This window comes from Penicillium nucicola, assembly GCF_028828085.1.
Source record: "Penicillium nucicola strain IBT 29836 chromosome Unknown utg000005l, whole genome shotgun sequence".
Classification (NCBI taxonomy): domain Eukaryota; kingdom Fungi; phylum Ascomycota; class Eurotiomycetes; order Eurotiales; family Aspergillaceae; genus Penicillium; species Penicillium nucicola.
In genome coordinates this window covers 1,124,617-1,145,337 of record NW_026643129.1, presented here as the reverse complement: position 1 = coordinate 1,145,337, position 20,721 = coordinate 1,124,617, and the positions used below count along the sequence as shown (strand labels likewise).

Here is a 20,721-nt window from a genome sequence, read left to right as displayed (position 1 = left end):
ATTCGTGTTGGAGACTGTGTATTTCCCCAGTTCTGCAGACCCAGCCACACAATTTACCCCTGGAGTTATATGGCAAAGCAACCTTGGAACCTGCAAAGGCACAATTTAGCCTCCTGTTGACTCCCTGCATGCCAAGAGCGGAGTCCCGTGACCTGGAGCATATCAGTCTACGGTTAGCTACTAAGTGACTTGTTACTTACTATGGACTGTCTGCTATCTACTATCTGCTGTCTGCTGACCGGGACCTTGGACTTGGGCATGTCTGCAAAACGTGGGTGTATGATGCCATGTCTCGGGATACGAGAAAGCCTATATAACCAACGCCCATTGATGTCTTTAATACAATAGACCAATTATTAGCCTAGAAAAAAAATATCACTAAAAGAAAGAAAAACAAGGAAATAAATAAAAAGATTCAAGTCCTCTTGAATGATTTCAACACAACCAATATGAAACTACATACGACAGTTCGATCCAACCTCCATTGGCGTTGACTCATATATCGTTGTCGCCTCAGGCATCCGTGGGGAATCCCGCAGATCGGAAATTTACCCCTCCACAATGTGTGTGCTTCTCCTTGCGTTGAACACTTTGCAATTGGGAGATAAGAGGTCTCTTTGTGGTGTCTTATCAGGTGAGAATTGTGATCTATCCTGGCCCTGGCATCTATGACTCACCTTTCGGGCCCTACTAATAAGTAAAACAGAACGAACCGAAATCGTTCCCAACTTAGGATTGGAAAGACCGCAATGTCGACCAACATCTATATCGACGAGGACGTCGGCAGAGACGAATCTCCTGCCAACGGTACCGAGACCACTCCCTACAAGACCCTCGTACACGCCTTCTTGGAGCACCCGCCCACCACCGCCGGCATCCAGTACCTCACCCGCAAGTCGCAGACCGATGCCGCCGGCGAGGATGTCGACCCCGCTGCCAAGCTGGAGTGGAAGCCCGCGACCAAGTCCGCCATGAAGAAGGCCACTAACTTGTGGGAGCAGCGCAAGAAGAAGGCCGCCAAGGAGCACGAATTGGCTATCCGCGAGAAGGCCGAGGCCGACAAGCGCCAGAAGGTCCTTGAGGACGCCAAGAAGGTTGTCATCAAGGAAGACACCTCTCTCGCGAAGCCTGTCCGCATTCGCCTGGATGTCACCGACCCTGCGATCGTCAAGCTGCGCTCGCCCGAGTCCGAGGAGCCTGGCACCCGTGTCCGCGTCCTGGGTCGTGTTCACCGCATGCGCGCTCAGAAGGACTACGTATTCCTCACTTTGACCGACGGATATGGATACCTCCAGTGTATCCTGACCGGCGACATGGTCAAGACCTTTGATATCATGACCCTCACTCTCGAAACTTCCATGGCCATCCACGGTGAGATGCGCGCCGTGCCCGCCAAGCAGCACGCTCCCAACGACCGTGAGCTGCACGCCGACTTCTTCACCATCATCGGCCGCGCCGCTGGTGACAAGGAAGCAATCACCACTCGCGTGGCGCCGGACGCCGACCCGCAGACTCTGTATGACAACCGCCACCTTGTCCTGCGCGGTGAGACCTCGTCTTCCGTCATGAAGGTGCGCGCCGCCACTCTGCGCGCTTTCCGCAAGGCCTTCGAGGGCCACCGCATGCTGGAGGTGTCCCCTCCCGCCATGGTGCAGACCCAGGTCGAAGGTGGTAGCACTCTCTTCGGCTTCGACTACTACGGCGAGAACGCCTACTTAACACAGTCCTCCCAGCTGTACCTGGAGACTTGTCTTCCATCCCTGGGTGATGTCTTCTGTGTGTGCCCATCGTTCCGTGCCGAGAAGTCCCTGACTCGCCGTCACTTGTCAGAGTACACTCACATTGAAGCCGAGCTGGACTTCATCACCTTCACCGATCTGCTGGACCACCTCGAGGAGATGATCTGCACTGTCATTGATCACGTTCTCGCCGAGCCTGAGATCGCCGGCTACATCAAGCAGCTCAACCCCGACTTCAAGCCCCCATCCCGCCCCTTCCGTCGCATGAAGTACGACGATGCTATCGCCTGGTTGATCGAGCACGAAATCCCCAACGAGGAGGGTCAGCCCCACCAGTTCGGTGATGATATTGCCGAGGCTGCTGAGCGCCGCATGACCGACATCATTAACCAGCCCATCTTCCTGACTCACTTCCCTGCCGAGATCAAGGCCTTTTACATGAAGAAGGACCCCGAGGACCGCCGTGTCACCGAGAGTGTCGACGTGCTCATGCCCGGTGTTGGTGAGATTGTCGGTGGAAGTATGCGTATGGACGACTGGAATGAGTTGATGAACGCCTACAAGCACGAGGGCATGGACCCCAAGCCCTACTACTGGTACACAGACCAGCGCAAGTACGGCACCTCCCCTCACGGTGGATACGGACTCGGTCTGGAGCGTTTCCTCGCCTGGTTGTGCGCTCGCTACACCGTCCGCGATTGCTCCTTGTACCCCCGTTACACTGGCCGTTGCACTCCTTAAATTTAGCACAAAAATAAGCATCATGATAGGGTTAGGCATTGGTAGAACGAAAACTGGTTGCTGATGTATGAGAATGAAATCTTTCTGAACTTTTATATACTGTTATTCGTTTCTTGTCTTGAAGAATATAGACTGGTATTTCACTCCTTGCTACTGTCAAGTATGTACCGTAACATGACTATTGTTACTTCCAATCCTTTGATAATATCCTACATATTCATGGATTAGCATGGCACTTGCAAACGCATAAATATGCTCTTCGGCTCTACATAACAGCACCAATATCAATGCTCATCTCAACATCGACGCTCAATGTTTTCTCTCTCTAAACCCCCTGTCCCATATAAGTAGCCTCAAGAGAACAATCCCCTCTCCCCCTTCTCTCAAATCCATCACATTCCTCAACCGCCATCTCCTATCTTCTCCGTCCAATCCAATCCAATCTTGATACTACTGCAGACATAGTCCCGTGCCAAGCCAGCCCGAACCCCCAACACCAGGATCCCGGAATTGAAGAATCATCTACGGGATCATGCATATCATGTGCACCTGTCGTGCATGGCAGACCGAGACCGAATCCATTCTCCCTCCTGCTGGGTGTGTATCTGTACTGGTTTGCAATGGGACTGCTCTGGTTAGGTAGGGGTTATGTGTGTTGGAGAGTGGATCGGATGAGCGTTGTTGGATGTAAAATGTGCGGATTGCGGCTTGGGGGAAATTCTGGGAGTTTGCCTGTTTGCCTGTTGCTTTTCAGGGAGGTGGTGATGTGGTCTGTACGAGGATGGCGGTGGGATGAAACAGGGAGAAGAGAATATGAGATATAAGCGAGAGTACTGTAAAGGAGGCGATGGTTTCGACTGTTGTGGTTCTATTTGTTTTCTTTTCCTCCTTTCTCGCCAGGTCTGGTTCGGTCCGGTGGTGTGATATGGTGTCCGGGTTCACGCTGGATCTGGTGGTCAATATGTGAATGCTGTTGAGAGGGTTGAGGTGGTGTTTTTTCGGCCAGTCTCATTTTGATTGATCAGTTTGTTGGTCTGTTCGTCTGTGTTGGTGCTGGTCAGTCAGACTCCAGCCCCGACGCTCAACTGTTATGCGTCAATCCAGTATAGGACTGCTTGGGGGGGGGGGGGGGGGGGGGGTAAGCAGAAGATGGCATCGAATCGGAAAGAAAAGAATGGGGATCAAAGGTAGAGCCTGCCAGGAGTGCGCGTGTAGACAGCCTTGGAGTCATGGTCCAGGTCACGGGGGAGAACTCTGTGGCCCTAGTCAGGTCAGGATTCAAGTCAGGATTCAACCCCTGCTCCACAACTCCATCACACATCAGGAACACCGTCTGTCAGTGATGAATCTTCCTTCAAAGGTGATGGTCAGACTCGGCGTCTCACAGGAAAAGGCTTCCCGGTCCACATCAAGGGCTGGCTTGCCATTGCACGAACCGACACGGAGATAGAATCCGTGAGTCCCACTGTCATTCATTCCACCTAACCCCTTTGGATATCAGCAGGGTTCATCTTTATGGGAATGAACAGAGTTGTTTCATGCTGAATATAGAAACAGAACCTGACCCAGTGACAGTATTAACCTTGATGTTCGTGATGGTGATATTGCGGTGCTATGTTCTCTCTCCACAAGATGGTGAGGGCAACTAACGTTAACTCCCTCGCAACACAGGGCGTTTACAGTATCCATTCTCCATTCACGAGAACCGAAGTAAAGTCCCGGTCTCTTTTCTATTCTTGCTTGATTGGCACTGTGTCGACATGACGTCCCTTGCCCCTCTGGCCGAATTTCAGTTTGATCCGCACTAGATAGTGGCGAAGATATGAAAGGTGCGTGTGCATTTCGGTTAGTTTGGTCCGGTCCCTGGTCCATGCAGGATTTTTGGTCTTTGGTCTTTGGTCTTTTGTCTCTTACCTATCTGGGGTATCAAGCCCCATCGATGGCGATACTGAACGTGTTAGTTTCCCATGTCCCTGGTCATCGCCACCACACACACTTTTTTTAACGGTGTTGTTTCCCTGCTCTGTTATGATTGATGCATCCTGGCACAAGCCAAGGTCGGGGTATTCTTCCACTGGACACTCATATATGGATCCCCAATATCGACGCAGCCAACCCCCATGGCCGGATATGCATATCCGACGCAGTGGATAACTATCCCCGCAGAAGTATTGTGATCAAATACGTATGCCGGGGTGTATCGATCTACCCCATGACAGAAGTCAGTTCTGATGTTGGCCTTTTTTTTTTTTTCTCATATTTGCTCCCAAAGAATTTTTTTTTTTTGGTTTTTTTTTTCTGCACTAGTCTGGGGACTAACACAAGCAACGCAAATCAAGAGGAAACAAAAAGAAACTCGCTCATGGTCGTTGGACATCATGATGGATCAACAAGTGCCCCAACTTCTCAATTCAATCCCGCTTTCTCGGGAGTCAACCCAGAAACCCAAGTCCCTAGCAAATGTGACACTGATCACGACACGGCATTCAGCTGTACCACTAGCAGGGCAAGCATGGAAATTGAATTTCGATCAGGGCGACTCCTCTAGGCGTGGGGATCCTCGTTCTTGAGCTTCTGGACCGCTTGGTGGATCTGGAGCTTGGACACACCCGAGCGGATAAGAGTCACCAGGGATTGGACCGAGTCTGCGTTGCCATCACGCATGACGGCAACCATGTCGTCCAGAAATTCGCGGTGGTAGTCCAACTCGTCTATGAGGGTGGCCATGGTTGATGTATGGGTGCGGTTGTTGCTAGAGCTGCTAGGGTTAGCTCTGTGGTCACTCTCGGGAAGGGGTAAGGCAGACGCAGGCGCAGACGAAGATGCAGACGCAGATGCAGATGCAGATTCAAATGGAAGATAAATGGAATCGGATGGGTGATGGATAACAAGTGAAAGGGCAAACCAGTGCTTGGCATGGACGGAAGCAAGCTGCTCACCTCGAGGATTTCTTCATCTGGGGCTGGTTGTGAGTTCCGGCAGACCCTTGACCGTGGGCTTTCTGAGTGTTGGTGATGCCGTCTGCCATGTTTGCTGGAGTCGTGAGAACGATGGGCGTCGTCTATAAGGGTCGTTCGAGTTCGAGAGTGGCTTTCGAGATACCTGAAGCTGTCAGATCAGAGCCCGGTGCTGATACCGGGACTGGTGCTATGTCCTAGGACTGGGTCAGTAACCCAGCAGGGAAGAACCAAGATGGGGTGGGTGGGATCTAAGGTGATTGGGAGGGGTCAAGAGAGCCCCTCCATATGCTTGACAGATGTTGAGCATGAGGGAAGGGTGTTGAGGCTGGAGAGTGTGCGAAACGGTCGGCCATACCAGGAGTGTACTAGCTAGAATGTCCAGATAGGGGAAATAGCAACTCAGTAGAGAGATATTAATTCGACGCGGAGAGAAGAAAGAAGGGAGAATCCGATCGAACCGACTAATTATTGTTTTGCCGCCAGTCTAAGTAGTTTTGCAAAGAAATAGGGAAATCTCAAGGGTGCAACCTTTTCGAGGCCTGTGATCTGGCTCGGGAAAGGCGCAACAGTTGCCATAACTCAAATAACCCAAAATCTGGTATGATAATTGGAATGGAAGGAGAGGAATCGAGAAGGCGAATCTATGTCAAGTTGGTCGCTATTCACAAATCGCAAGGCTTGAATCCGCTTCGGAGAAAAGTACCAGCCAATCGTGGTAACCTTTGCTTCTCCACGGAGATATCTTTCCAACTTCATCTCATCTTTGTTCCTGGCCGTGACATGATTCCTGGGAATCGACTGCCGAAAAACCTTACTATTGTGTCCTCTAATCCGAAATCTCAGGAGGATCCAGTTGAAAGATGCGATGTTGAGGGTTGAAGAACGAGTCGACTGGGGCGTCACCTGGGGGAGGCATTGAAGCCCGAATGTTGGACCATGGATTTCTTCTTGTGTCTTTGGTTCGGAGTGTCTTGCATCTCTGCGGTGGACAACACACGATGGAGTTGGTATGGGGCAAATGGGTCATCCCTCGCTTGTTGGTCACTTCTGCAACGCATCAGGAGAGTCAGGTGGCACAGCTCAACAGCCTCCAGTTGCGGGTTTCATGAACTTCTCACAGAGTACTCGAGATCAATCTGCAGAGACTGAGCAAGATGCTGGTTAGGTATTGTATCGATTTGTGGTGAATGTGTGAGCCTTCTCTCTCTCTCTTTCTCTCTGAGCTTGAACCAACCCGGTTCTTTCCCCGAAAAGACGCGACCTTCACGACGATGACCTATCGTTAGACTCAACTTACCGGTCCTTTTAGTGTTATTCGTCAGAGCGAGATCCAAGAATCCAGCCAATTCCGCCTAAAGAATCGAGAAAACGGTGGACGTACACGGGATGCATGGCCTTGTTGTCCCAACTGTGTCCCCACGGGACAGAGTGGACAGGCACTACGTCGCAACTTCCTGAAACTTTTGATAAATCTGCTGACAGCTTCTTTTCTTCTTTGACAGGGCCAAAATATCTGACGGATGTTCACTCGATCCCTCCTCTCCTTTCCCGACCCGTTTAGGCATGGCCTCTAGTTCAACAGTGCGACGCTCCAAGCATGCGGCTCAATTTGCGACCTTCGAAGCGGGAAAAATGAGAAAACAACGTTCATGTTGGAGAACTGCTGGTCATTTTCATGCACATCGAAGTTGGCCTCGGCGACATGCTTGTACGTGTTTGTGGGCTCTGAACTGGTGATGTGGACGCACCCTAGCAACAGAATCGATCTTGCTTCATGGCAACTTTGCCACAAATAGCAAGTATTCGCTGTTTTGGGTGTGATGCTATGCTTTGGACAACATCACTTCTGGTCATAACCGTTTTGTTCTCAAGAGACAACGTGCCCAGAGCCTTTGGGGGTCAACCACCATGACTGAATGGCAACCCAAGAGATACCTGGCTGTTCAAGAGTTCAAATGCAGTCATATTGCAATTGGAATATTTGAGGTCAACCGGTTTCACAGACATGAGGCAAAATTGCCCATCAACGACTTGGTCGGTTGTGTTCGACATAGCGGTGTCCGGGACTCGTATCAAATGCGATGCGGGTTTGAACGCAGTTTTCCGGGTACAGGATCACATAAAATATGGACTTCTTCGTTGCTCTGAGTCGGCTTAGGGCTCTGGGTCATCGGGTCACCCAGCCCTGTCGTGAACAACCCCAGCGCGCTTTATGATGTTTTTAGGGGTACTCGTTCGGTATCTGGTATTGGCAAGCTCTATATTGAGATATTTGAGCCCCCGATTCGCCCGGTGGTGTGAGGTAATTCCCCCGTGTACTTGTTCGATTGATCCGCGTGATTGTTGCGATATTGATGGCTGTACGTCGATCTGCGGCCTTGTGTTGCTGTATTCCAAGGATTACGTTGGTTTCTCGTCCCTATTACTGACTCGAGATATTCAACCATGCTTGATGAGCTGAACGTCGTCGTCGCGTGATCAGTCCATCGTCACACAGCAATGGTGGCTCGAACCGGACATGTTGAACCAGGTCTTGGTGAGTTTTCCCACGGTGAGCAACCTGAAATTCGGATATACAATCGTTTGGATTCGGATTCATGTTCGTGAGGACGAGCGATCTAGCGCCTGCAACCCGCGGTGGCAACGGTTCGGGTCGGTGATTGGTATCTGCCTCCAGGGTCATTGAGCCCCGGTTTTATGATTGTCGCTTGCTACAGCTCGAAGACTCCAATCGATCTGTGACAAGTCAGTCACCTAGGGGGCACAGCATGTCAGCAACTTGATCCGTTTGTGTTTGATCACCCTGAGTGTGGCCCTGGAACCCTTTTGTCCCTTGGGTATCACTTGAACTCCTCCCTTCAACGGTGATGTCTACGTATCACCATTTAAACAACAGACTCAGGCAGGGCCGGTGTCTACTGCGTGACCTGAACCCGACCCTGAGTCCGAGTGACCCATCGGTGTGCCGGGTATGAACCGGGTCTGGCATCTGGTCATTTCGAGGATTCGATGACAGTAGACTCTTCACAGGCTCCTCGACTATTGACTGTTCAAGCTCATACAGTTGGGGGTGTCTGTCTGAAGTCTGAGGGAAGACGGTTCGAAGGGAGAGAGCCCTACGACTCACCCCGTGTTGCCAGTTGGATCCACCCGCCACAGGAAAAGTGTTCCTTGCGAAATTATTGGAGCTCCACCAGACCGACAGCGTCAGTTTTCACCCAAAGTCCCGGACCAGGTCTTTTGGATTTCTTTTCAGATGGATAACCTCAGATGTCATTACATCTTATTTCGAAATTGTTCTCGAGTGAAATAGAAGAAGCCGAGAAGAAGAGCTCGGTATAATTTGTGATCGGTCCAAGGGGCATGACACTGGTCCACTTGTGAACACCGATATTCTCAAGTTGATCCAACATTTTAATACTCAAAGACTAACAAGTGTACCGTGGTGGAACTACTGACAGGGACCAACTCTGTTGTCTGCGAAAGAAGAAGCAGATAGGGAACCATTGCGATGGGACGTGGATTCTGCACTGTACACACCATGCAGAAACGTTACCAGAACTTCCAGTCTTGGAATCCCTGGTGCCAATCCACGCGTCAGTGGCTTCAGGCTGAGGTATCGCCATGGTGGCAAACAAACATTCCATAGGATATGAAAATGTTGAGGTAACAGGCTTGGATTTGGCCTCAAATTTGATCCTTTTTGATTCTTACAGACCACCACGACTGGGTGAAAAGTCTATACATCGTGGACCGTGCTCATTCGTGACTTGGAGGCGGAAATAGATTCCCCGACTGATAAATCCTTGCAGCCAGACTTGCAGTTTGGTCGGTCTTTCTGCATGTTCAATGCATTATTCACGGTCTGATACTGATTGTGGCAGCGGCTTGCCCTTGTATAGCGGAGCGAACCAGTGGCTGACTTTAACCACACATGAGCTTTATTAGGAAATTGCCATCAACGCTCGTGTTCTGGACTGGACAGAATGCGCAACAAACCTGCCACTAACTTCAGATTTCCAAGTTTCTTGTCTATCTCTTCTATCATTTTATTCAATTTTCTTGGTGTACTTGACTATCCTGTCATTCCTAGTTTGATGCAAGATTGACGTGAAACTGACGCATGAATTCGCAGAACGACATTGACTCTAGGTTTGTTGTACCATGGCTACTCAAAACATGAAAGCCTAAGCGAGAGCGATGTATGGTACTAACAGGTTTTTTTCTGATCGTTCTAGATGTCTTCATCTTCAAGCCATAAGTTACTTAGGTTAACTTGTAGTATGTCGGCTCTGGGGTTGACCCTTTAACTTACTAATCAACAATTTCCCCGTCCACGGGTGGACCCTGTGGACTACCCAGTTTGGCACTTGAGAACCTGCCACACCTTCCCATCTCTTCGCTAAGAGCAATCAGGAATAAGAAATCCTTCGATCCAAGTGTTGTTCCTCTCTTCGAATAAAGATCGAGCATATCAAATCCATGTATGACCAATATAGTTACGCTCACTATCCTCTGGGCAACATCGACGACACATGGTGACCACGAATCATTATCTACCATTAATTTCACGTGTGCACCAGCCTAGACACAAGTTGCTGAATATGCCTCAGTGTTGTCTGTTTGTAAACTAACAACTCCCTAAAGGCTGGTATGCAGATCTTCAGCAACGATCTTGCCCCTAACCACACGAATCGACGCCAAATGCAAAGCGCCCGCTGACTGCCAACCAAGCACACATATGTAGCAAAATCGGTCACCATCCGGTTTTATACAGCCCATCAAGAACAATATTTGTCTCTGCATAGAGAGTTCTGTCTTTTCCATTACGTCAGCTCAATATCAAAACTTCACATTCCACACGCGCACGAGAATGCTGCAAACCCCAAACATAGCCCACCTCGCGCGAGGCAACTAATGAAATGCCGAGAATTCCAATCAAACGCGTAGCATACTAATACCCAGGTTGACGCCACATCCGTCCATCGAGCGGCCTTCAACAGTTCGACAACTCGACAACTGCGACTGTTGAGCATCACGACACCCACGCCCAATCACCAATCGCCCATCTAGTATACATCGCCAACAACGCAAAAAAGACTCAGGACAAGTGTCAAAGGGCATCAGTAATCAAAATGCACCTCCCAACCCTCCTCCTGCTAGGTAGCACTCTCGCCTCGGCCCGCCAGCAGTTCGGACCTGGCCCTGAGCAAATGGGCTACCTGACGCATATCGGACAGGGTATCAACCAAAACCAAGGCCAAAATGAGGGTCAGAACCAAGGCCAGAACTCCAACCAAAACGCCCATCAGAACTATGGTAACTACGACGGCAACTACAACGACAACTACCATGAGAACTATAGTGACAACTATAGCGACAACTACCACGACGACCACAACGATGAATACAACAACCCTGGCTCAAACGGCTACGGCAACAGCCCCGGCTCAAGCAACCACTACAACCAGCCTGACGCCCAGCCTCAAGCCCAAGCTCCGGCTCCAGCTCAGAATGTCCCAAGTGCCGCACCAGCACCCATGATCCACAGCGCAGCGGCACCCGCGCCCTCGCACCCGCATGTTCCAGCAGCCCCAGTATACGAGCCAATGACCTCAACATATGCCCCTGTTGCACCTGCTCCCAAGCCACAGGTTCACTCAAGCGTTCATGCACCCGTCCCTGCACACCCTCAGGCTCACTCCCCGGCTCCCGGTTATGCTTACCCGTACCCTAGTCCGAGTGTTTCTAAGGTTCCTGTTGCTTTTGGTACTCCCAGGCCTACTTATACGCCTGTTGCTCAGTATCAGGCTCCCCAGTATCAGCCTGAGCCTCAACCTCAACCTCAGGCACCTGTTCAGCAAGCTCCTGCTCCTGCTCCTGAGCCTCCTGTTCAACAGACTCAACCTCAATCTCATCCTCAATCTCAGGCACCTGTTCAGCAAGCTCCTGCCCCAGCTCCCCCAGCTGCTGTTGCGCAAACTCCTCCTGCTCCCCATCCTAAGCCCGAGCCTGCCCCGGCTGCTGTCCCAGCTGCCGCCCCAGCTCCACCCGTGGAAGAGTCAAGTGGATGGGAGTCTGCTCCTGCTCCTCATCCCGCTTCTCAGGGCCAGCAGCAGCAAGCTCCGGCTCCATCCCCTAAGCCCCCTGTTCAGCAGGCTCCTGCCCCAGCTCCTGCTCCGGTTCAATCTCCAGTTCAATCTCCTGCCCCAGTGCAAGCTCCTACTCAGAACTCTCCTCCTGCTCAAGCTCCTGCTCAAGCTCCTGCTTCAGCACCCCCATCAAACAACCAACCCCAACCCCAACCCGAAACTCCTGAGACTCCCACCCCCAACGATGGTTATGATCAAACCCCAGAGCAGAACCCAGCCCCAGCAGGCCCCGACACAAACCCACCAGCAAATGACGTCCCAGCCAGCGACGTAGCCCCCGTGGACGCAATGCAGCCAGGCTCGAATATTGCCCCTGTTACCTTGGACGACGGCCCGAAACACGGCAAGGATATCGGTAATGCTTTCTGCTCGGGAATTTGTTATCCAAATGAAGCCGATGCGAACTGTCCGCCACCTTTCGTGAGTACTCCCTCTTCCTTATTTCCTTAAAGGGATTTGATTCCTACATATCTTGGATCTGACTCACTAACCTTCTTCTTCTCATTCCAGTCGTCGCCTATTCTCCAAAAGTCCAAGGGCTGTTACATGTGTTGCTTTACTGCTGGGGAGTTTTAGATTATCCTCTAGCTGTGGTTGATGAGGTATTCCTTTCTTTTGAGAGCTTCCTGTTTGAAATTATTTCATGTTGCTCATAATCTTCTTTTTTTCCCTTTTTCTTCTGCTGATAGTGCGGCATGTGCACTATTTATATGTACGTGTGTTGTAGTGGTGAAACCTCTGCTAGATGATAACTAGCTGCCTCAGGTGGTGATAGTTCTTACCGAGCGAACTCATTAGCAGTTGCTAGATGGAATCATCAACTTCACGACACTTCCTATTGTATCTAAGCATCCCCGGAAAAGCCTATTTCAAAAGGTGTCTAACCATACAGAGTAGATGGCTAAAAAGTGGCGATCGCGATTAACCCTAAGAACCTACAAGACACCAAAGATAAAGAGTCCGAGATCTACAATAACCAAATACAACGACGACGGTAAATCACCAGTAAACATAGTCAAGAAGCTCATTTATAAATCACTATTTATTTTCTCTCGCAAACTTCCAACAATCCATTCCTAGGCCCTCCCCCTCCCCTGCCCTAATTATATGAAATGCGAAACAGCTCTGCCCTTTGAAATTTCCACCCATTCATAGCATAAAATAAAGGTTCTATTTAATCAGACTATGCCGCCAATACCAGGATCTAAACTGGACATCTCACAAGTTGCCATTGTATTGGCTTGCAAGGTATACCTTTAAGGAAGCCCTAAGTCATACAGGAAGTCGCTGACCTTGGAAGAAATCACATTGATCATGAATCATGACACCTGGAGCAGATAGTTCATTATATAACAATAGAGTGAACAACGATGCTGCGATATATAAAGCAAGTGGTAACTTGTAACTATGTGATTTGAATAGGGACCCGTGAAAGTGGAGTGGGAAAGAACATTTGGTATGCTTATAGACGATTTTCAAATCCATTCTTTACTCCATTTATCTTGGCTAGGGATATCTCCTTGATAAAGATGCATTTTCACTCTGCTGGTAGGTAAACATGTTTCAACGACGATAACTCGCAATCATTATGAAAATAGTGCGACCTCCATGTGCCCTGCCTCTATGCAGCTGTAATCTTTATTTCATGCATGGAATCTCGTAGTTATTGACTGGATTGACTGTCAAATAAGAGAAGTAAAGTAACGTAATATAATGATGATCTTTCGATATCACATACCAGACACAAGATCGACATCTCCTGGCGAGCGACTATCAATCGAACTAAATACACGGACAAGTTTGCGTCTTATTTGATTGAGTTAATTGAAACTGAAATAGTTGCATGTATTACTGTACATGTGAGCATATCACTTCCTGGCAATTTCTAGCAAAGCAAAGATTCTATATCTGAAACAATTGAAGTATGGGGTACGACGGGAGATATATATCACCCCCACACGTCACATACGGCACTAAGTCGAATAAAGCTCATGCTATATTTAAGCTTGATTTAGAGTCAATCTAGTAGATTAGTTCCTGGACTATAACTTCTTTAGTAAAGAGCCCGTAGGTAGTGGACCAACTCCACCATGCAGAGTGCCTGGATCTACTAAGTTGACAGTTGTATCCTCCAGCTTCGAACTTACAAATCAAAACAAGTCATGGAGAAAAGTCAGAGAAAATTCGTGGAGAAATAATTCCAGTTCATTAATTTAACTTAATACCAGGATAAAAGGTATTAGAAAAGTCTAAATTTGCTTCCAGGCAAACCAAATCAATCATTCAATCAATCACGCGAGAGAGAGAGAGAAAAAAAAAAGTCCAAAATCCAGCGCATCACATCATATATATTTTCCGCTAGAGTCCGATCGCTCGACTCGACTCAAAAATAAAAAGAATCAAAAACAAAAGCAAGCACAACACAGACAAGACAGAACCAAACCCGAAACCGCAACGTCAAGCTCAAGCCGAAGCTCAAGCCAGCTCACACCAGCCTCTCAGACAACACCCCTCTTCATAGAGATAGGCGCAGACCGCTGTCCCTCGCCCCAGACAGCAGAACTAGCCGGAAAGATGGACCCCGAATCCGCATGGACGGCATCAGCATCGACATCGGCATCGAAATCCGACGCGATACGCGGCACGACCAGCTCGACGCCCTTGGCCACGCTCGTACCCGCGAAATACGGGTTATGGCGCGGTGGCAGGGGGCGCGACTCGTACAGGTGCATGTACATGCTGCCGAGGGAGTCGGAGGCGGCGCTGCTGTAGGAGGAGGAGACGGTGGAGGGGGTGTTTGTCAAGGAGGGGACATGGCTGCCGTCGACACCAGTGCCGATGGCGGGGGGCACGCCGCCGACCAGGGCGGGGAGGCTTGCCGCGCTGCGGTTGTTGACTGGGCGGGTTGGAGTAGAAGTGCCAGTAGCTCTAGGACCAGACTCGCCGTGGAATTGGGAGAGGTACGACCAGGCTTCGGAGGAAGCGAGGGCTGAGCTGGAGCGGTGTAATAGGGGCTTCCACTCGGTTGGGTCGAGATCTGATTTGGCGGTGTGGGATGTGCTTGGTATCCTGATGGAGGGGATGCGGGTGGGTGTCATTGGGGCCACGATGGTGCGTGGGGAGAGAGGCGGGGAGGTGGGTGGTGTGGTGGTCATTTTTGAGGAGTGTGGCATTGAGGGGAGGGATGCTGAGAGTGGTTTGCAGGAGTCTTTGCGGCGGCAGCTGGGAGATGGGTTAGTATATGTATATATAGAAAGAGAGGTAGATAGATAGATAGGTGTCTCTGTATGACTTGAGGTGCGGTGTAGGTTTTGTTTTCACATGCAGGTCCCAAAATAGGGTGTGCTTGATAAGGATGGAGTTGGGAATTGAGGCGCTGGCCTACATACCTTTCGCTGCAATATAATAGGGTGTTGTTTGGTACGGTAATTTGTCTTTCGCACATGGCGCTGGAGGGTGTTAGTCTTTATACTTCAACGGTCGGTGTGTATGTGTTTGGTGTACACAATACACTCGCATGTGAGACTCCTTGGAAAATGATCCTTGGATCATCCTTGATAATCCTTGATAGTCCTTGGGGAGATAAGAGAAATCGATCTTGCTCGACATACCAGAAGTTCAAGAAGCTGGCCATGTCTTCGTCGTCGGCAGGCTTAGTTCCCCTTCCGGCGCCCAATTTGGCAATGGAGACGGTGGCACCTGATGTTCCCCGTCGATGTAAGACTGGACGTCTGGGTTTTGAGGCATGAGGAGAAGAAGGAGAACGGCGGTGGACAGGAGTTTGAGTCATAGCGGTGAGACTTTTCTTTCAAATGCCTCACTATCTTATCATGTGGATCACAATCTTGAAACCCCTTTGGGGGAGCACAGACTGAGGGATTTGTGACAGCCTGAGAAAGTGTTGAATTTGACTGGAATGGGGGGGGAATACAAGGGAGTTCCGCTTGTTTTTGAAGGGATGGACAAGAATGACTAGACGATGATAAGGTCAGACATTAACTTAATATTTTCCTTGAATTTCAAGTTGTGACATAGAAACAAGAGAACCCCCGGAGGGTTATCTTGCGGGTGTGAGTGGGGGGAGATAAGCCACATTGGGAATCTGCACACTTGACATACCTGCGATGTATGGTGATAATGGTATAATGTTAGGGTTAGGGTTAGGGTAGTGGTGTAGAAGGATATCGTGTCTGAATTAGGGTCGTTCCAAAGGGGAATGAGAAGACTTTATATAGAGCAAAACAGAAAGAAAAGTGAAAAAGTGGAAGAACGTGCTGTTGCGGTAGGATGAGACGATCAGATCTAGAACTTGCCTCTCCAACCCGGGTACCCTGGAAGTCACTCGCTGTCCAATCCACCACCCAAAGAGTACCTCGTGGGTACCCGGGTCCCCCCCCCCCCCGGTCCCCTCCCCGTCCAATTGTTTCCCATTTCTATTCTTACATTCCGTTTTGGATCGATTCCTCGCAACGAAAATCGACTCTAGATTTGTCCGCTTTGAGAATAATAATGCCAATATTACGAAAATCCCGGACCTACTCTCTGACCACCTGAAACGCACAGATTCTGCAACGTGCCCTCGCTGCCAGGTTTACCTGCAGATGAGCTGCAGTAGCGCAGGGAGCATATCTCCGGAGGGGCTCGGATCTGGCCACAGGAGTTCCTCATCGTCGATGGTTGTCTTGCCTCAATCAAGGTTATTGTGCTTGACCATGGTTACGGTGTTCGTTCACCCTAGTGACGCCATTAATGCCGCGAGAGTACCCAGAGGGCACAAACTGGTGGGTAAACATACATCATCCGAGATGTTCTAGTTGAAACATACCCCACCTCCAGAGGCAAGAGGAAGATCGGAAGGGAGCGAAAAAGAAAAACAAATCAAAAGAGGAGGAAGATCGAATGAGAATCCGCAACGAGGGCAACAAATCAATAACGTGCCGGCTAAGGCGACAATCACGAAAATAGATCGGCTGTGGATAAGATATTAACTGCCACACTCGACACTGACACGTTGCTCTGTTCTGGCCAGATACTAATTGTCGATCTTCCGTGTTTTTTTGTTTCGGATCTATGGGGGGAAGCTGGGGACTTGGAGAATCGTGGCCCAAGTTAAGTACGTAGTACTGTATACGTAAATACGTGGACACGCTTGCTCCAGTCTTGGCTCCAGTCTCCTGTCGGTAGGCTGTAGGGTGGGTAAGTCTAGGGCTACGGGTTTACTTCATTGGGTGTTACATAAATGGATCTAGTAAGTGGCAGAATCTTCAAGGTCCCGGTAGGTAGACTGCATGGTGGCATGGTTGCACTGTTTAGACGTCAGACGAGGACTTTCCCTTTCCCTTCGAACCTAATCACAAATGCCGAACAAGGAGGAGCCCTATTCCAATGTGTCTTGTTCTCTGGCTCACCGAGTGGGTCGGGTCGATGACATCTGTCAACACATCATACACTGAAAACCTCGGCGAAATAAAGTCTATGATCACAAAGTGGAGCAAGAATGATGTTGACGACGTGAATGTCTTTGTCTGTCTGAATGGGATTCTGGTCTCGATCCTGAGTGGGTATCTAGTAAATCATACAATAAGGGACCTATTTATCCACGTCCATTGGCTCCGTTGTTGGAGCCTGGGCTGTGGGGAGATCGCCATTGGCGGCAACGGCCTTGTTTGGAATCGACGCGGCCTGGCCTTGGGCCTGGTCGTCTCCCTGGGCGCTTCCTTCTAGGGCTGGGGGTTGGACGGTGCCTGGGCCTGGACCGGAAACCGGGAGTGGTTCTGGAACGGGATTGGAAACTGGAACTGCGACGGAGGCCGGCCCTGATTTGCCTGAAAATCGCTCGGGCACGCCTCGCGCGGCACCATCGGCTGGGCCTACAAAACAACCTAGCATGGAGCTCCAGATGCACCCTTCGGAGAGGAGACGGCGGATTTGACCATAGGCGTAGGAATTGGCGTATGGCAGGCCGGTGTCTGAGTCGCGGTATCGTGATGGCATGGAAGTGATGACGCAGAGGGATGACGAGATTTCTGGAGAGGTTAGCCTTATGGTTCCATGTATTATGTGATGTGTAGGATGTGGTGCAACATACTTGTCAGACGCGGTGGCTTTTTGGCGTTAAAGTACATGCTGTATTTGCGACTGTGGGCGGTCGCATGGTCGAAGTTCTCGAGGACGGTCAATGTGCGCCCGGTCTGTTCGATTATTGGAGGAGGTGGTGGGATCGCTGGCGGTAATGGCGGTAATGGCTGTACTGGCTGTACTTGTCCTGACTGAATGGGCCCCATCACATTTGAAGGTTGCGATCCGGGCTGCCATGTTTGTTGGCTTTGGCTTTGGAGGTGGGCGTTCTCGGGCACCGTGGCTGAACTCACTGCAGCAGTCGCCGGTATATGAGGGGCCAGTGCAGCTCCAGTGCCGACGGAAGTGGCACATTCCAAAGGCTGTGATGCGCCCCCCGCCGACGGTTGTTCACGAGGAGTCGCTCCGGCTGGATCTGCTTTGGGTTCCTGTGCCGAAATTGGTTGGGCACTTGCATTATCGGAGGGGATTAAGTTTGCTTTGACCGCTTCTTGCGCTTGAAGGTCTTTGGGGACATCAGCAGGCGCTGAAGGTTGGTCAATATCCATAGCACCGTCATTCTTGGCAAAGGTTGGGTTCAGCACTGTTTGAGCAGAGCCATTGTTTGAAGATCCCGATAAACGGCGAACTGGGATTTCCACGGCAAAGTTTCTCTGTCCAGACTGAGTTGGCTGTTCCGTCGAGTCTGGCGCTTGTTCCTTTTTCTCCAAAGTCGGTGCCGTTAAGTTTGTCTCTTGATCTGGGGTTTGCTTTTCTGCTGCATTGCCCTTGTCGTTCTCGGATGGAATGACTACACTTGCCGGTGTTTCTGCTAGCGTGTCAACATTGTCAGTTGTCCCAGTAGACACAGCAGGTGTTTGTTCGGGTTCAGGAGTCGGGGTTGGGACGACTCCTGGTGGCTTGTCCCCGGGCGGCGTTGGAATCGCAGGAGTGGAAAGGAGAGAAGTCGAAACTTGCTGCGCTGGTACTCCCGGTGTGACAGGCGCAGCAGTACCCGCGGCAGGAATATTCGAGTTATGTAAAGGTGGTGTTGGACCCGGATAAGGCACAGGCCCGAAGACAGGAATAGACTGCAGGGCCAATTGATCCGCTGCCGCCTTTTCTTTGTCCTCCTTCTCCTTCTTTTTCTTCTTGGCCTCTTCTTTGTCCGGCTTTGGTTTGACATCCATCTTGCCGACCCGAGTAAGACGTCCATTGGTCCATGTAGCCACACCACTCCAGTAGGATATAACCGGACCATCCAGACGGCGGTTTTGAAGAGCCTCGATTCTCGCTCGTCGTTCATCCGCCTTTCTTCGTTCGGTCTGCTCCCAGCGGTTCAAGCTCTTGCTGTTGAGCCGCTCCACCCTGGCAGCCTCCGCCAGGTGATCCTCCTGTGTCATCTTCTTCGGCTTCAGATGGGCCTTGCGCTTCTCGGCCTCCTTCATAGTAGCGATAATGCGCACCCGCTTCTCCTGGCTATCCTTGAGACGTGCGTGCGTCATTTCCTTGTTCACCATCGTCTGACGACGCGAAGACTGCCGGGTGGGCCCATCCTCTACTGTGGGAATCCATGAGATACGCTCCGACTTTTTCTTCGGACGAGGAGGGGCGGCCGGTACGGCGTTGATGGCGGTCGGATCAATCTTGACTCGTTTGCGTAGGGTCTGGAACCGAAGGTCATTCTGCTGTTTTCGCTTCTTGCGCTCGTCTTTTTGTAGTTGCTCTTCGCCCTCGTAGTCATTCGTCGCGCTAGGTCCCTGATCGTCGTCATCGTCGTCAGACGATTCCAATCCTTCATCTTCCTCAACTTCCGGGTCTATTTCGTCGGCGAATTCGTTGTCGTCCTCGACCTCCTCAAACAATAGTGCTAAGTCGTCGTCTGCGGCCGCTTCAAGGAGAGCGGACATGTGTAGTCCTGCCGTGCTTCGTTTCGCGCGCCCTCTGACCAGGGACTCCACGGGTACCTCCTCCTCAGAGGACTGCATCCCAGAGGATGGGTCCTCTTCCATTATGTCGGTCATTTTGCTGATGCCGGTAGCGCACAGTTTAGGATGGTCGTTTCAACATCGGATAGAGGAAACACGATAGAGTGCACCTTGGAAATATCAAGGAGATTATAGGGAATTAACGTGGCAAGCTACACCCAAGTAAGAGATGAAAAGTGATGCGCCAAGTCAAGGAGCTTGAACGCGAAAGTGAAATTGGGGCCTCAGGCACGACATTCCTAGCCAATGACCAAACTTAACGTGTCTCTCTACTCTCTCGCATTACCCTCGACCTCAACTACACTTCATCTCCCTGGGCTGTTATAGCATTCATTGAATCTTGTTTCATGCTCACAGCTCTCCATTCCCATCATCCCCACCACTGACGACTCATATGTTCTATTAGGTTCCACAGCTCTGACCGCGCGAACCTCCCGGTTCATCCGCTTGTGCCGATTCCCAGAAACCTGACAGGGCTGATGACCGGTGCAATTCTCAACATTGGCCATGATATCAACAACCCTCGTCCCGGTATAGTTTGGCAGTGAGGAACAGGCTAGAACTGAGACCGGGAGGACACGTACCTGGCCCATCCCTTGCGCGTACCAACCAACTTCATCAACTGTACCAACTCTCATATCAAACACCTTCTCCTTGCGTGGATTGCATCATATCGTATACCCCGGGGGTTGACATCTCCTTCAAGTTGTGTGTAGAGACAAGACATGACGCATCGGAATGCGGGGCTTCGTGTTTCTCTCGCTTCCACACTTCGGAACAAAGGCTTGGATTGAGTCTGCTCGGGCGGGGTTATAGATTCTTTGGACTCTTGGGATTGACTCTCTATCCTCCCAGATGGGGTGTTTCAGAGACGGTTGCCTGGTTCCGTCTCGGAAGTTGTATGGGGCTGTGTCAATTGCCTCTGTTTCTGCCGAACCCCGATATACTGTAACTTATAGCATGGACTATAGAGGTCAATGGTCTACGAGTAGAGAGAAAGTGATCTACCATAGAGCAGACCGTAGAGCACCCTATAGAGCAAAGTCATACGATACCTCTTCAAGTGCCTGTAGATCCCACCGCC

At 50.4% G+C, this 20,721-nt stretch overlaps 5 protein-coding genes across 5 annotated transcripts; 2 read left to right on the top strand and 3 right to left on the bottom strand.

Annotated features, from left to right (window-relative positions):
* Positions 1-749: 749 nt before the first annotated feature.
* N7511_005517 (asparagine--tRNA ligase DED81) lies at positions 750-2,480 on the top strand (the record flags this gene model as incomplete). Its single annotated transcript, XM_057127894.1, has 1 exon — positions 750-2,480. The coding sequence occupies one exon, from the start codon at positions 750-752 to the stop codon at positions 2,478-2,480; it is 1,731 nt and encodes a 576-aa protein (XP_056984411.1).
* A 2,544-nt stretch (positions 2,481-5,024) lies between these two features.
* Positions 5,025-5,508, bottom strand: N7511_005516 (uncharacterized protein; the record flags this gene model as incomplete). The annotated part of the gene is made up of 2 exons (XM_057127893.1): positions 5,025-5,238; positions 5,420-5,508. The coding sequence occupies 2 exons, from the start codon at positions 5,506-5,508 to the stop codon at positions 5,025-5,027; spliced, it is 303 nt and encodes a 100-aa protein (XP_056984410.1).
* A 5,067-nt stretch (positions 5,509-10,575) lies between these two features.
* N7511_005515 (uncharacterized protein) lies at positions 10,576-12,168 on the top strand (the record flags this gene model as incomplete). Its single annotated transcript, XM_057127892.1, has 2 exons — positions 10,576-12,012; positions 12,103-12,168. 2 exons carry the CDS (start codon positions 10,576-10,578, stop codon positions 12,166-12,168), a joined length of 1,503 nt encoding a protein of 500 aa, XP_056984409.1.
* A 1,922-nt stretch (positions 12,169-14,090) lies between these two features.
* Positions 14,091-15,382, bottom strand: N7511_005514 (uncharacterized protein; the record flags this gene model as incomplete). The annotated part of the gene is made up of 3 exons (XM_057127891.1): positions 14,091-14,814; positions 14,982-15,041; positions 15,204-15,382. The coding sequence occupies 3 exons, from the start codon at positions 15,380-15,382 to the stop codon at positions 14,091-14,093; spliced, it is 963 nt and encodes a 320-aa protein (XP_056984408.1).
* Positions 15,383-17,181: 1,799 nt separating this feature from the next.
* N7511_005513 (putative signal transducer) lies at positions 17,182-19,673 on the bottom strand (the record flags this gene model as incomplete). The annotated part of the gene is made up of 2 exons (XM_057127890.1): positions 17,182-17,618; positions 17,681-19,673. 2 exons carry the CDS (start codon positions 19,671-19,673, stop codon positions 17,182-17,184), a joined length of 2,430 nt encoding a protein of 809 aa, XP_056984407.1.
* Positions 19,674-20,721: the final 1,048 nt, after the last annotated feature.